At 44.5% G+C, this 15,211-nt stretch overlaps 1 protein-coding gene across 3 annotated transcripts in view; it reads left to right on the plus strand.

Annotated features, from left to right (window-relative positions):
• Nucleotides 1-15,211, plus strand: part of MANBA (mannosidase beta) — a 63,390-nt gene that overhangs the window by 24,757 nt on the left and 23,422 nt on the right. For all 3 annotated transcript variants that reach the window (XR_014011994.1, XM_081209340.1, XM_081209341.1), the window contains 3 exons: nt 4,482-4,657; nt 8,219-8,329; nt 13,898-14,049. Coding sequence is in view for 2 of the 3 variants with exons in the window: in XM_081209340.1 (XP_081065466.1) it covers nt 4,482-4,657; nt 8,219-8,329; nt 13,898-14,049 (439 nt within the window). In the remaining variant the exon portion in view is untranslated. The remainder of the gene's footprint in view (nt 1-4,481; nt 4,658-8,218; nt 8,330-13,897; nt 14,050-15,211) is intronic.

A 15,211-nucleotide genomic window follows, 5' to 3' on the forward strand; every position in this document is an offset into this window, starting at 1 on the left:
AGCTCACTCAAATAGGTGTTTCTGTACCTGCAGTATGAAGTGGTCCACCATCCCATCTATTGCCTCATCTACTGCATGTTAAGACAAGGGGTAGTATGCATCTGAATTTTACTCAAGGGTAGACATGCTGAAATTAATTTATCTAATTTAGCCGTATTCCTTAATTTCATTGGGTGAGTTGAATGTGGGAACCATTTCTGGGACATGATCTGTGGCTTCGCATGTAAGACAAACTCAAGGAGACATGGATGTCTTTGTTGCATTTGCTCTGGGGGAAGAGGAACTGTATTTCTGCTGCTGTATTTCTTATACCAGTTCAGCCATTCAGGCAATAAAAAGGGCATCTGGCTTCCTGCATTTACTGATATGCAGGATTCTCCTGTCAAGGAGATAGCAAAGCAAAACTTTGGCCAGAGGCAAGTGGTTTATTCAAGCATAGTAGGAAGGCAGCCTCCCCTGGAGGCGTGGGTTCATATCCCACTCCTGACACCAAGGGACGTGGGTGGCGCTGTGGGTTAAACCACAGAGCCTAGGATTTGCCGATCAGAAGGTCGGCGGTTCGAATCCCTGCGACAGGGTGAGCTCCCATTGCTCGGTCCCTGCTCCTGCCAACCTAGCAGTTCTAAAGCATGTCAAAGTGCAAGTAGATAAAGAGGTACCGCTCCGGTGGGAAGGTAAACGGCGTTTCTGTGCGTTGTTCTGGTTCGCCAGAAGTGGCTTAGTCATGCTGGCCACATGACCCGGAAGAACTGTCTGCGGACAAACGCCGGCTCCCTTGGCCAATAAAGCGAGATGAGCGCCGCTACCCCAGAGTCGGTCACGACTGGGCCTAATAGTCAGGGGTCCCTTTACCTTTACCTTTACCTTTTAGGATGGTTGGAGGAGCCCTTTCTAGGAATACTCTTTGAGTGAGTCATGATTATTTGGGCTGGCAAATGCTCTGTGATCCAGCAGGAGACCACCTCTGATGTGCATGCTGATGTGGCGAGCACACTTGAGTGGCCAAAGAGAAACAACTGTAGACCCCATCAAATCCAGACACAATGGTTTCAATTCATTCCCCGGTCTCAATTCCACTCACTTCATAGGCCTACAGCAGAGAAGAATTCCATGCATTTTCTCTGAATGAAGCATTTGTTCAACATGCAGAAATGGTTATTCTATCCAGAAATTGTGATCTTTCCCCAAAACAGCTGTGTTCGAATGTAGATCGAATAAAAGCAAAATGTAACAGATGGGGAAAGCCCTTGGTAAACGACCGTGACACTCTTGTTTCTCCAGAGTCCTTGTTGTTACGAAATGGCTATCTTACTTTCTTGCAGCTGGTGGGAAAATAAGTACCGCATTTTTCGCCCTATAGGACGCAGCGGCCCATAGGACGCACCTAGATTTTTTGGGGGGGGAAATAAAGGGGAAAAAATATTTTTCCCCCCAGGTGCGGGGCTGGGGGCAGGGGAAGCCTGAGCTTCCCCTGACCCCAGCCCCCAGAACAGGCTGCTGCCTGCAAGCCTTACAAGCCCAGCGGGACCTCCCGCCGGGCGCGCAAGGCTTGCGGACATCTGCCCGAAGCACGGGGCGTGCTCCGCAGCGCGCCCCGTGCTTCGGGCTGCAGGCTGCCGCCCCAAGCCTTGCGAGCCCGGCAGGACCTCCTGCCTGACACGCAAGGCTTGCGGACATCTGCCCAAAGCACAGGGTGTGCTCCACAGCGCGCCCCGTGCTTCGGGCTGCAGGCTGCCGCCCGCAAGCCTTGGGAGCCCGGCGGGCACTCCCACCGGGCTCCCAAGGCTTGCGGATAGCTTCCTTAAGCCTGGAGAGCGAGAGGGGTCGGTGCACACCGATGCCTCTCGCTCTCCAGGCTTCAGCGAAAGCCTGCATTCGCCCCATAGGACGCACACACATTTCCCCTTCATTTTTGGAGGGGAAAAAGTGTGTCCTATAGGGCGAAAATACGGTATCCCCAACCTGTTTTTACCAGGGTTAACTTTGTGTCAGTGGTGCTACATAAGCAAAACTTCAAAAAACAAACAAACCTTATTGTCTATACATTAAACTACCACCACTGTAGAATTTTGTTTTTGAACATCTTGATGTGTGTTAACAGACGTTCTAGACTTGAGGCCACCTGTGAAAGTATGGCTAGTTTTGTGCAGCAGTTTTTGAAGCGTGAGGCAGGCCTCCTTATTGAGTTAAAGCCAGTTGCTAGAGGAGCTGGAGTACCTGCCTGACCACTCCCTCTGTGTAAATGTTGGCTAGCAGGTAGGAAGGCTACCACACCTCATCATCACGTTTTATGTTCAATTGCTTCATTAAGAGAGGTTCTGTGCCCAGCCTAGTGACATTTTCAAGCCCTGAAACAAAAAGTCCAAATGATGCCATTCCCCAATGTGTGTGTGTGTATGTATGTATGTACGTATGTATGTATAATCTCCTAAAAAAGATTTAGGAGAGAGTTGTGAAACTGGTGCCTTCATTAACTTATGAATTTGAAGCCTGCCTAGTATTGCTCCAGCAACACTGGCCTAGTTACTTCGCATTGTCTGTGATGGATGGGTGGGTGGGGTGGGTGTTGGACCAATGGCTCAAGTCGTGATGTGATAAGCATAGAATCATAGAATCATAGAGTTGGAATAGACCACAAGGGCCATTGAGTCCAACCCCCTGCCAAGCAGGAAACACCATCAGAGCACTCCTGACATATGGTTGTCAAGCCTCTGCTTAAAGACCTCCAAAGAAGGAGACTCCACCACACTCCTTGGCAGCAAATTCCACTGTCCAACAGCTCTTATGGATGGATGGGTGGGTGGTTGGGGGATATCCTGTTGGACCAATTCAACTTTGTGTTCATATAGAAATCAGGGTCAGAAAAGTAGCACCCCTACAGATGTTCCTGGGCTCTTGAGTCCAATCAGCCCTAGTTGACATGGTCAGGGATGGTGGGATTTGTGGTCCAACAACATCTGGTGGGTGACAGCATTCACATCCTTTACCTAGAGCAGGCTTCCTCAACCTCAGCCCTCCAGATGTTTTTGGCCTACAACTCCCATAATCCCTAGCTAGCAGGACCAGTGGTCAGGGATGATGGGAATTGTAGTCTCAAACATCTGGAGGGCTGAGGTTGACCTCTCCATAGATTGATTTGGACTTGTGCAATGTGGTTTGGGACTGGAGGTGATTCCAGATATTTTACTTGAGCCTGAGGTGGAGTGGGGTTCCTTTGTCTTCTTTGTAGCTGTTCAGTGGTGGCTGATTAGGGATCCCTCCTGGAGAAATGAGGGCTCAGCAGCCGGCCACAAACGCCGGTTTCTGATGTTGGCCCAGCTCAGACCCTTCCTTACTTTTGTTTTCCGCATCTTTTCAAGCAACATTCATAATGACTACAGTGACCCTGATAACTTTTTGTTTTATGTTCAAGCTGTCGAGAACAATTCCTGGTTTGCACAGGTCCAAACCAGACAAGGGTGATTGCATTTAACATGTCTAGTGTTTTTCTGCTAAAGAACAGCTATAAGTGGTGTGTGATTGGGACTGAGACCATGACATGCAGGACCCAATGAAAATAGCCTCCTCCTCAAAGCTCCTGTTCACTCTGGGAGATGAATGGCGCTTTCTTCTTGGGATTAGCAGCAGCTTGGAGAAAGATCTCATCGAGATCATGGTCTTCACTCTCTTCTCTGTGCATCAAGGACCTAATCCCTCTCCTGGCTGCTACTTAGAAGAAGAAAAAAGCTAGAAATTGAATAGCATGCCTAGTTTATTCCATAATCACCATCCCTTTGAGAAATTCTGAACCATCTACAAAATACAGCTGGCATAGGAAAATGTTAGTATGAGCCAGCTACCACATGGGTTCATCTGTAGGAGCTTCTGTGGCAGTAGCAGTTGAGTAAATTTCTGTGACTAGCTTCTGGTTTCATATAACGTCTGACTGGCTGGTGTCCTTCAGATGTTGGAATCCAACACCCATCAGCTCCAGCTAGCTTGACCAATGGTCAGAGATGATGCAGGTTGTAGTCCAGATGCATCTAGACCCGTGTTTCCCAAACTTGGGTCTCCAGCTGTTTTTGGACTACAACTCCCATCATTCCTGATCACTGGTGCTGCAAGCTAGGGATGATGGGAATTGTAGTCCAAAAATAGCTGGAGACCCAAGTTTGGGAAACACTGATCTAGAGAGACACAGGTTCCCCACCCCTGATCTACTACATTTATGTCTTGACCTTCCTGCAGGGAGCTCTGGGTGGGATGCATATTATCCTCTTTATCATCACAATTATATCCTCATGAAAATAACCCCGTGTGATGTGGATAGCAAGATGTGTCTTCCCTTTGGCTCCCTGTTGGTGTCATGTTGTTGTCTGGGGATTTGAACCCGGATCTCCCTAAGTGTGAAGACAGACATAACCTCCTAGATCACAGGTGACTAATGGTATGCGTCCAATCTGTCCGCTCAAAACAACCTCCTTTGTTTTTGTTTCGTTCAGTGCAAAACACTCAGCAGTGGAGTCTCAAAATAGAGCTGGATTTTGATGTCATCAGCTCAAAGCCAGTTGCTGCTCTCACGACTGTGAGCATTCCTGAGCTGCAGACGCAGCAGACATTCACAGTGGAGATTCGTCCTGGTGAAGGCAGCACCGTGCTGCTTGTAAACATAAGTAAGGTGAGGGCAAGTTCTGCTGAATGCAAAACTATTTCCTCTGGTGTGAAAATCAATGCTGTGTATGGGCTGCATCAATAAGGCCATAGATGTTACTCAACCACAAGGCCATAGATGTTACTCCTGCTGTTTTGCACACCCATATATGGGAAGTCTATGGGCACATTTCACGCAAGGGAGTATACTGTGGTTTTCAGTGGGAGAATTAAGTGTGTGCTCCTATCCTTTTCATTAACTTAATTTGGCTTGACCTGTGTTGTCCACTTGTGGCACATTAACATCCTGAAAAGGAGGCAAGGAAGGAACTAGGACTTCTGGTTTTTATAAAAGCTTCCCTGTTTGGTTGCCTAGGCAAGATGGTGCTCACCATAGGTGACCAAATATGGAGCAGTAATGTGCAGTCCTGAACATACATTGGCCAGGTTTGCAAACTTTGGCTAACTGTGAGTGAACTTACAGCAGAGATTGCAGCTGCTTTGCTCCTTCCTCTGGTTCTACTGCTGCTGCTGCAACACTTACCAAACTTTTGGTTTGCCTCACTCTAGACAAACCATCAGCTGCGGCCAAGGTTTGTTCTTGGCTTAACACTCATTATTTGTACTGGTGGATGTGGGGCATGGAATGGGTACCTGCGACATGGAATCCCAATGTTGGGGCTCCCCTGAAGATATATAAGGAATCAAATAGTTCTTAAGGAATTTATACGAGTGTTTCTTAACCACAGCTCATTCAAAAAGAAAATGGTATTGTGCAATACAAGCATCAAGATGTCATGTAATTGTAAAATACAAAACAAATGACCAGCACTGAATCAAATTAACTCTATATAAATGCTTGAGCAATGACAAACCTAGACAGCATCTTAAAAAGCAGACACATCACCTCGCTGACAAAGGTCCGTATAGTTAAAGCTATGGTTTTCCCAGTAGTGATGTATGGAAGTGAGAGCTGGACCATAAAGAAGGCTGATCGCCGAAGAATTGATGTTTTTGAATTATGGTGCTGGAGGAGACTCTTGAGAGTCCCAAGGATTGCAAGAAGATCAAACCTCTCCATTCTTAAGGAAATCAGCCCTGAGTGCTCACTGGAAGGACAGATCCTGAAGCTGAGGCTCCAATACTTTGGCCACCTCATGAGAAGAGAAGACTCCCTAAGGAAAAGACCCTGATGTTGGGAAAGATGGAGGGCACAAGGCGAAGGGGACGACAGAGGATGAGATGGTTGGACTCGAAGCTATGAACATGAGTTTGACCAAGCTGCGGGAGGCAGTGGAAGACAGGAGTGCCTGGCATGCTCTGGTCCATGGGGTCACGAAGGGTCGGACATGACTAAACGACTAAACAACAACAACATAAATGCTTGATGAAACAGAAATGTTTTAGTAGGTAGTGAAACAGAAGAATTGTGGGTGCCCAGACTCAAGTTGCAGGCCTTATAAATTAATACAAGAACTTTGTAGGTCAGTAACCAGTCAGGTCAGTAGCACATAGACAGCCAGTGCAAGCTTTTATTAAGCACTAGACTTGCTCTGAATTGAAAGGAGGACTTCAAATGTCGTTCTTTGTGCAGCTGCCTCTACACATGGCTTCAGAGCTGGCCACAGGTGATGAGTAAAAAAAACCCCAACCGAAACAAAACCTTGTGATTATTGCTAATTTCTAAATAATAATTTTGAAGGCACAAATGCAAGGGTAAGTGGAGAAGTCGGTTAACTCAATAAGCCGGGAGTGGGGAAACTATGCCCCTGCTCCCGATATGTTATCCTTGCCCATTGGCTGACGGGAGTTGGAGTCCAATGAGGGCCACAGGTTCCTTACACCTTCACAAAGCCATGAGCCTTGAACCCTGATCTCCCACCCAAGAACTCAGAACCGCTTGCCTATGGTTATTGGATGGGCTGTAGCGCCCTAGTAGCACTGTGTGTATTTTTCATCTTCCCTGCCCCATGGCAGATTATCTTTCCTGGCCCCATGATCTTGCATTCTGATTAGAAAGCAATCAAGAGTTGTGTGTGTGTTTGTGGACTGAAGGCAGCCTTGAGTCCCTAATTTATGTTGTTGGATTGCATTATATGTATTAAAGCAATAGGAAATGTACCATTGAAGCTGCAAAAGTCATCTCTGGGCAGTGTTTCAAAGCTGAAGCTGTGAGAGCTGACTGCAGCCTTCTTAAAAATGTGTAATTCCCACCCCACCCCCCACCAAAATTGAGTGCACATAGTGTTTTCCAGCTAAGAAATAGCAAATGGGTGAGTGGGGATATGACATCACTGCCAGCCAATGAATACCCTCCCGCAGTGCCTTTGCTTCTAAAGCTATTCTGCATTTCACATAGCACGGTGGAAGATGCATATTAATAATGCTTCGTTCCCTGCGCTAGGAATTCATGGGCATTTTGCATGCTGCCGTTGGAAGTAATTCCAGAGAATGAAAGGTGGAACATTAGGGGCTCAGCTATGTAATCATGCCTTGGTAACAGGCATGACAAATCATATTGTTAAATTGTTTCCTCTGTACTTGCTTTCTCTTTGTGAAATGCTCACTTGATGCATTAACGTGTCCAACACTGATCCATCTGTTTTGATGTTTGCGCACCCTTATTACCTTTTAGACATTTTTCTGTACCCAGTAATTGACGAAAATTGTGCACCAGCATTTGTTTTATGCGAACAGTGAGCTATCGCTGCTGTCTAAAAATAAGCGGCTTATTTCATTTAGATAGAAATGGAGCAGCAGAAAGACAACCAAATTGTGAAAACTCAACAGTAATTTTTTATAGAATCGTGTAGTATGCTAATAAAACAGGGTGGGGCTGATTCCCTTGTGAAAGGTTCAGATACAGTATATTGCTTCTGGATGCACAGAGGAGGATCTCTGTTCAAGCCCCATTGAAAATGATCCACTGGAATGAATGGGAGCTTTGTAAGTCAATGCCTTTTGCGCAGCATGCCTGGAACAGTGACCTACAAAACAAAGTGCAATTTTCATGCTAAAAAAGCTCTGTAAATGATTGCCGGCGGTGACAGAAGTGGGAACCAACAATAACGTGTTGCAGTGTATCTTCAGCCTCACATAGAAATGCTCCTGTTCCATGTTCCATGTTTCCTACATTGTTTGGGGCTTGAAGAGACACATCTCCCCCCAGCCTAGAACTCTTGCTCTTGCTAGCTGCTTGCCTTGAATCTGAGCATTGTATTGCTTTACATGGCTTGGGTGGGTGCTGGGAAGAATAATGTGGGGAGAACATCTTTTATAACTCCATGGTGCAGACCCACTAATTAGTGGTGCAGACCACTAATGGCCGATGCATTGGACAGAGCCCCCCTCTGGACACTGGTATCATTGCAGCTTACCTGGAGAAGGCTGGGGTGGTGTAGGTTGGCAGCAAGGGCAGGGCTGTGAGTGCGAATTTCTGTCTGCTCCAGATAAGCTCTTGCCTCCCATTGATGGCTCTTGGCTTGCTATTTGAAGAAAACTTACTTAAGCGCTTCGTGCTATCAACATAATCTTTTCTGGACTCTTTAAATTTTAATTTCATTTGCTTCTTTTCTTTTCTTTTAAAAAGGCTGCAGCACTGGAGACTTGGTGGCCAAGAGGACATGGGAACCAGACTGGGTACAACATGACAACTACATTCATTGCAGAGGGAGGTTGCAAGATTGAGAAGCATTCTAAGGTATGTTAAGTCTGGAACACAGGAAGCTCGCTTATGCTGAGTCTGACCATTGGTCTGTCTGGCACACTAGACACAACTGGCAGCAGCTCTGCAGAGGCTCCAAGTGGCCACCAAAGCACATTCCTAGCACTCACTGGGGTGGAAACTCTCTAGCTCAGGGGTAGGCAACCTAAGGCCCGTGGGCTGGATGTGGCCCAGTCGCCTTCTAAATCCAGCCCGTGGATGGTCCGGGAATCAGCATGTTTTTACATGAGTAGCATGCATACTTTTATTTAAAATGCATCTCTGGGTTATTTCTGGGGCATAGGAATTCGTAAATTTCCCCCCAAAAAATATAGTCCGGCCCACCACATGGTCTGAGGGACGGTGGACTGGCCCACAGCTGAAAAAGGTTGCTGACCACTGCTCTATGTGATCAGGCCAGTTAATGTGATAAGCAAACACTACAGCCCCCACATGGAGCTCCTCCACCTGGAAGCGGTTTTCAGCAGGCTTGAAGGCTGTAATGCTTGTATTAGGTCTGAAACAGGCCCTCCCAGAAGTCCAGAGGATCCCAGGCTGAAAAAAGAGGGAGTAAAAGAACTATGAGGGTAATCTGACATGGCAATAATTTTGCGTGTTTTGCTGTGTTATCATGCATCCCATAAAATATTTTTTTTTAAAGAAGAGAGCTAGAGAATCTAGGGCTGCTTCCAGCTTTTGAGTCCACTAGCCATAATAAAATAAATAAATGATGGCACATGGAAACAAAACAAGACATTAAAAAAAGTGTGGGACTTAATGTTAGTATTTCCGCCCCCCCCTTTAACAAATGCTTTTCTAGCATTTTTTCCCCCTGTGCAAATGCTCTGGTTATTAAGGGAAAGAATCTATCTTTTGTGCAATATTGCGGACTGTTTAAGATGATGCAATCTTTTACTAAACATCGCCTCTCATTTGCTTAAATTTGCAGCTCTTAAGCTGCTAGCCATGGTGGCTGTGCTCTGCCTCTTCAATTGGAATAGCAGTTGCTGGAAATCACAAGAGGGGTCCTGCTTGTGGGTTTCCTGCAGGTATCTTGTTGGGCCACTGTGGGAACAGGACTGCTGATTAGTTGGGCCATTGGCCCGATTGAGCAGGCTCTTCATATGGTCTTAAGAGTGTGTCACATTTTGGTCCAATGTGCATAAAAGCAGGTTGCAAAACGTATCAAATGCCACCACCCCCATAAGTGTCTAAATCTGAGGCCCCTTTTGAGCTTGAGGCTGAGGTGAAACAGCCCTCCTGCCCACCCCACTCTGATTAGCCCTGATCTTAAAATATCAGAAGATGGCACAGACTATTCTACTGGCAGTTGGCTGTCCTTTCTGTGTAGCACCTGCACTGCCAGTCAGACTTGAAGACAAATTAACTGCAACTTCGAAATCCAAGAGGAAAACGTTTACAGCTGGGCTTTCCAAATTCTCAAGCTCGTGTCATTTCTAGACTCTTAGCAGCTGGTATCTGCAATACGGATCTGCAAAAAGAAATGAGGTGATTTTGATATGCAGTTGTGCAGTGGAAATTCTCTTTTTTTAAAAAAAAATTTTTTTATTGGTTTTACAAATTTTTTTTAAAACAATACAAACATATAAAAAGACATACAAACATGTATAGTTTCGTACCCTTTTTTTCATAAACCTTGTTTCTCGGACTCCCCCATACCTCCCCTTTCTGTATCCCAATGTCCAAAGTTTTTCAGCAACTTCTAAATAGTTCTGTCAAGTCTCTGTCCTCTTAATCTTTCCTTCATTCTAATCTTATATCGCTGTAACCCTTTCTTTCTCAAAACCTTGACATTCTAACATTCATGTGCAGTGGAAATTCTCATCAGTGTTTAGCTGTGATGCATTGAAACTTTAGATTTAGGAAATTTGAGACTCCTCTTGTCAACTTTAGTATTCTTTAACAGTAATAGTTTGCTGACTTAAAGCACCCTAGTTAGTAATTTTGCAGAACACAGGAGTCCTTTTGGTGCATGGGAATGGCAAGTGACAGGATAACTTAAATCTCTATTTCATGAGCGCAGTTCATCTCTGGTAGTGGAGAGAATTAATAAGTATATTATTTCATTTAGGGATGAAAGTGGAACAGTATGTTGTATTTGACTCTTGTTTTTTGCTTTAGTTCCAGGAAATGCTGTGCTCTCCTTACTGTAGGCATAGTTGATAAGATACACATTTTTTTTCACTATACAAGGAAGCTGGTGGTTAATGATTTCCTGAACAATAGACTTTCTTTGTTGTGGAGTTAAAAGGAAAAAAAAAAACAGTTCCCATCTGCTGTTAAAAATAGCAACTTTGTGTATTAGTTGTATCTCCCTTCCAAGTGCCAAAGACCTCTGAATGCAGTTGTTGTTTAAAAAACAGAAAGGACTATAAAATGTTTTTTTCTTCTTCTTCTATTTGGGGAATAATATATGTCCAAATAAAATAAAAGTATTTTCATCGATTGGAGACCTATCTGAACAGATCGGTATTTAACTATATGGAAAGCACTACTTATTGTTTCCTTTTAAAAAAGTACGGATCACTTTATGAATCCTTTTCCTTTTGAAATAAAAAAACATTTCAATTGAACAAAAAGTTTTTACCTTGGGATTCTAGGAATTTTTTAGCAACTCCTGAGAGAGACTGCTTGGCTTCATGCCCAAAGACCTTGTGCTGATAAGAAAAGTGAATGACTTAAAAAGGGGGGAAGTTGTAAGTTTGAAAGGAAACTCAGCAGGAAAACTGGAGTGTTCCTCTTTAGGAACATAATTCATGTGTTACTGGATCAGACCAGAGGCCTATCTAGTTCCACCATCCTTTTCCCCATACTGGCCAACAAGATGCCCATGGGAATCCCACAAACAGGACATGATGAGAATAGCCCTCTCTGGTCATCATCGTTCCCCAGTGACCAGTATTCAGATAGACTGCCTCTGAAACTGGAGTTGCTATTATACTCATCTTGACTAGTGGCCATTCATTAATCAAATTTATCTAATCACCTTTTAAAGTGATCCATGTTGGTGACTATCTTATGGTAGCAAATTCTGTAGAAGAAAAAGCGTTTGGATTTGATATCCCGCTTTCTCACTACCCAAAGGAGTCTCAAAGCGCTAACATTCTCCTTTCCCTTCCTCCCCCACAACAAACACTCTGTGAGGTGAGTGGGGCTGAGAGACTTCAGAGAAGTGTGACTGGCCCAAGGTCACCCAGCAGCTGCATGTGGAGGAGCGGAGACGCGAACCCAGTTCACCAGATTACAAGTCCACCGCTCTTAACCACTACACCACACTGGCTCTCCAGCACATTATGTGCTGTGTGAAGAAGTCCTAACTTTTGTCTGTCCTAAATTCTCCCAATGTTCAGCTTTGCTGGTCCACCCTGGCCCAGAGAGAGGGAGAAAAATGTCCCTCTATCCAATTTCTTCACACCTTGCACAATTTTGCACACCTTTGTCTTGCTTCCTATTTTTATTTTTTCTTCATTAAGTAGCCCCCAAGGCAAGATGAACCAGGGAAGAACTTCTGAAGTGCATAGCAAACATAGCACTCACCAGTATTGTACCACTCTTTCCCAGATGCCTGACAGTCCGTCTCTTTTTTGCAGTTATAGGCAGGCAGCAAAAACTGAAAGTTACTGAGTTATTGGTAGGCTGCCTTTCGTTCGATGGATTGTAGACGGTGTAAACTGGAGATAAGCCCTACATTACTGCATATCTTTCTGGACTCCACAGCCACCTTGTCAGAAAGCAAAGCTTTTGAGGTTGGAGCGTGGCTTTTAGCTCAAGCTCCACACACGAGCCACCTTTAGCTGCATACCTAGTTATCAAGAGTTGCCTCCGGACAGCCTATTTCCACGGCAGGCAAAGAAAACACTTTGAAAAGGGCACATAGCAGCAACTGGTCAGCATTGCCCTTTAAAAGAGACCCACAACAGTTCATTGGGACACCTTGCCCCCAATTTAATACCGCGTTGCTTTCACAGAGATCAAGTGTGAAAGGAATTAATTTGAGCAGACTGTGCTTTTTAGCCTTAACAAGATACGGTCTTGAGTGCAGCAGCCCTGAGACCTGTTTTTTTTATGGCTCACAAAAACTGGGAGCATTTTCTGGAATGCTTGAGGAATGATTTTGCTCTTCCTTTGCCTAGAGGAGGGATGGGGAACCTGTGGTCTTCCAGATATTGTTGGACTTCAGCTCCCATCAGCTCCAGGCCAACATGAATGGCCCAGAATAATAAGAGCTGGAGTGCAAGAGCAAACATCTGGAGAGCCACAGGTTGCTCATCCTTGGTGTAGCTGTTCCTGGAGGAAGAACTGTGAGGGGAGAGACTACATCAGGCAAGGCCTCCTTCCACCTGCCTTGCTCTAGCATCTGCTTCTCAATGTGTATTGTATTGTTTTATGTATTGTGTCTTGCTGTTGTTTTATTGATTATAGTTTAGATATTATTGTAACTGTTGAGTGGATTTCTGTTTAACTTTTATATGTTGGTATTATTATTTTATACTATTCTAATTGATCGTTGAATGTTACTTTTTTGATGTAGGCTGCCTATTTTAAAGTTATGTTTTATCACATTTTTGTGTTGCATTAGATTGTTATAAGATGTGCATTTTTTGTTACTTCAGCTTGTAAACTGCCTTGAGTATTGTAAGATAGAAAAATGAAAAATGGTGATGATGATGATGGTGTAGAACAGGGCTTCCCAAACTTGGGTCTCCAGCTGTTGTTGGACTGTGACTTCCATCATCCCTAGCTAGCAGGACCAGTGGCCAGGGATGATGGGAATTGTAGTCCAAGCTTGTAAGGCCCCCCTTGTCCTAATACAAGCTCCCTTACTGAAATGAGAGCATGTCTTACTCATTCATCTGCTCCTTGAAAGTTCCCAAATTAAAGGGTTCCGTTCTGCTGTGAGTTAGCTTGCTTTAATTGCTTTGTTATAAGAATTTAAGAAGAGCCCTGCTTGATCAGATGAAAGGCCTGTCTTCTTCTGTGTCTTCTTTTTACAGGGGGAAGCCAGATGTTTAAGGGATGCCCACAAGCAGGACATGGGCACAATAGTTATAGCTGTTTTTCTGTCTGCTGCTCTGTAAGCAGCAGCAGAATTAGTGCCGCAGATCCCTATCAGGAGCAGAATTAGTGAAGAGACTTGGGCCCCTTTTTAATCTGGCCTTGGGTGCGTGTAGCCTCTTTCTGTAAATGGAGTTTGATTACAATCAGCGTTTAGCCTCGTCGTTTCATTAAATTTCTCTCTCAGTAATCAAAAGCAAACTGTGTGGGTGTTTGCAGCACGAATACATGCTGCCTGTTGGAGGGGTGTGTGTTTGGAGAAGAGGCACTAAAATCTTCCAGCAATCTCGTCCTCAAATTAAAATAAATTTGCTCTATACACAAGAAACACTTTCATAAATCCTGCAAACAGGGTACATTTCCCCCCGTATTTTATATTAGAAAAAAGGCAAAGATATGCAGGGAAATATGGGTTTCCTGGCTGATCCTGATGGAAAAGGTTTATTTAATGACTTCTGTAAAACTATTCACATTTTAATTTCTCCTCAGGTTTATTTCCGAACAGTAGAACTTGTAGAAGAGCCCATTCCTGGCTCACCTGGTTTGAGTTTTTATTTCAGAATCAATGGACTCCCTATTTTTATGAAGGGATCCAACTGGATTCCAGCTGATTCTTTTCAAGACAGAGTGACCTCTAAAAGGTGAGTTTGGGTGGCTGGTTTTCAAACATTAACATGGGTGCAAAGAATTTATTTTTGCCTACTAATAAGGAGTAGGGCTTACCAGAACTGAGTTTGGCCTTGACAGTACAGCTCTTTTACAGGACCATATCAGTTGAGAACTCATGTGAAGATTGCTTCTTTAGAAGAGATCCCATGTCAGTAGCTCCTTGCAGATAAACAGTTAGCATGCCAGGAAGAAGGCCCTTAGCTTATCCATCTGCCTCAAATATTAGTTTTCCACATGCAGGGAAATCTAAACATGGACCTACTTTCAAAGAAGGGATTCTCTCCAACCTTCTGTGGCATGTGGAATAGGCTTGTTAGAGGACTATACCACATGCCTTCCTGTGAGTTTCAGTAAACTTTTATGGCCATTTTATACAGTCAGCAGAATCAAATAGTAAAGTTTATGGTGCAGCCTTCTGGGGACAATATAAGCTGCAGGTATAGAGGTTGCATGTTGAATACTCTCCCATTCGTTAAAAAAAACACCCTTTCACATAGAAAACAAGAAAAATGTTCACCTTAGCCTTCTCCAGGATGCTTTTTAAAAAAGAAAGTATGGGGGATTTTTTTTTTTTTAAATGGGGAAACATTCAAAAGGCAGCCCCCAAACTGTTGTTGGAAATGCTAAAGTCCTGGAAAAGCTTTAATGTTTGGTATTGTTGTTATGTGTAAACAGGCTCTAAAAGTTGGAAGGCTTTTTCTCACATTAATCTGGGGTAGGGCTGGCTGGCTGAAAACCTCTAATGCCTTCCTTCCTTCCTTCCTTCCTTCCTTCCTTCCTTCCTTCCTTCCTTCCTTCCTTCCTTCCTCCCTCCCTCCCTCCCTCCCTCCTTCCTTCCTTCCTTCCTTCAACCTACCCTTGACACCCATTTCCCCATCAACTGTGATGGCATGGATGCTCTGATACACTTATGGAGCTTCCCTGCTTGAGAGTGTGGAGCTCCACATTTGCTTAACCCAGGAGGAAAAGGTTACAGTTGATAAGTCAGGAGGACTGAGAATGAATAGGAAAGTCAAGACCCACAGACGCTCCCAAATATGGCCCTCCAAGTCTCTCTGTCTTGCCCTTGTGACGGTTTACCCCTCACTGGGGTAGCTCTGTTGCTAGAGCATGATTCACTTAATCATGAGTTTG

This window comes from Podarcis bocagei, assembly GCF_964188305.1.
Source record: "Podarcis bocagei genome assembly, chromosome: 9".
Lineage (NCBI taxonomy): Eukaryota > Metazoa > Chordata > Lepidosauria > Squamata > Lacertidae > Podarcis > Podarcis bocagei.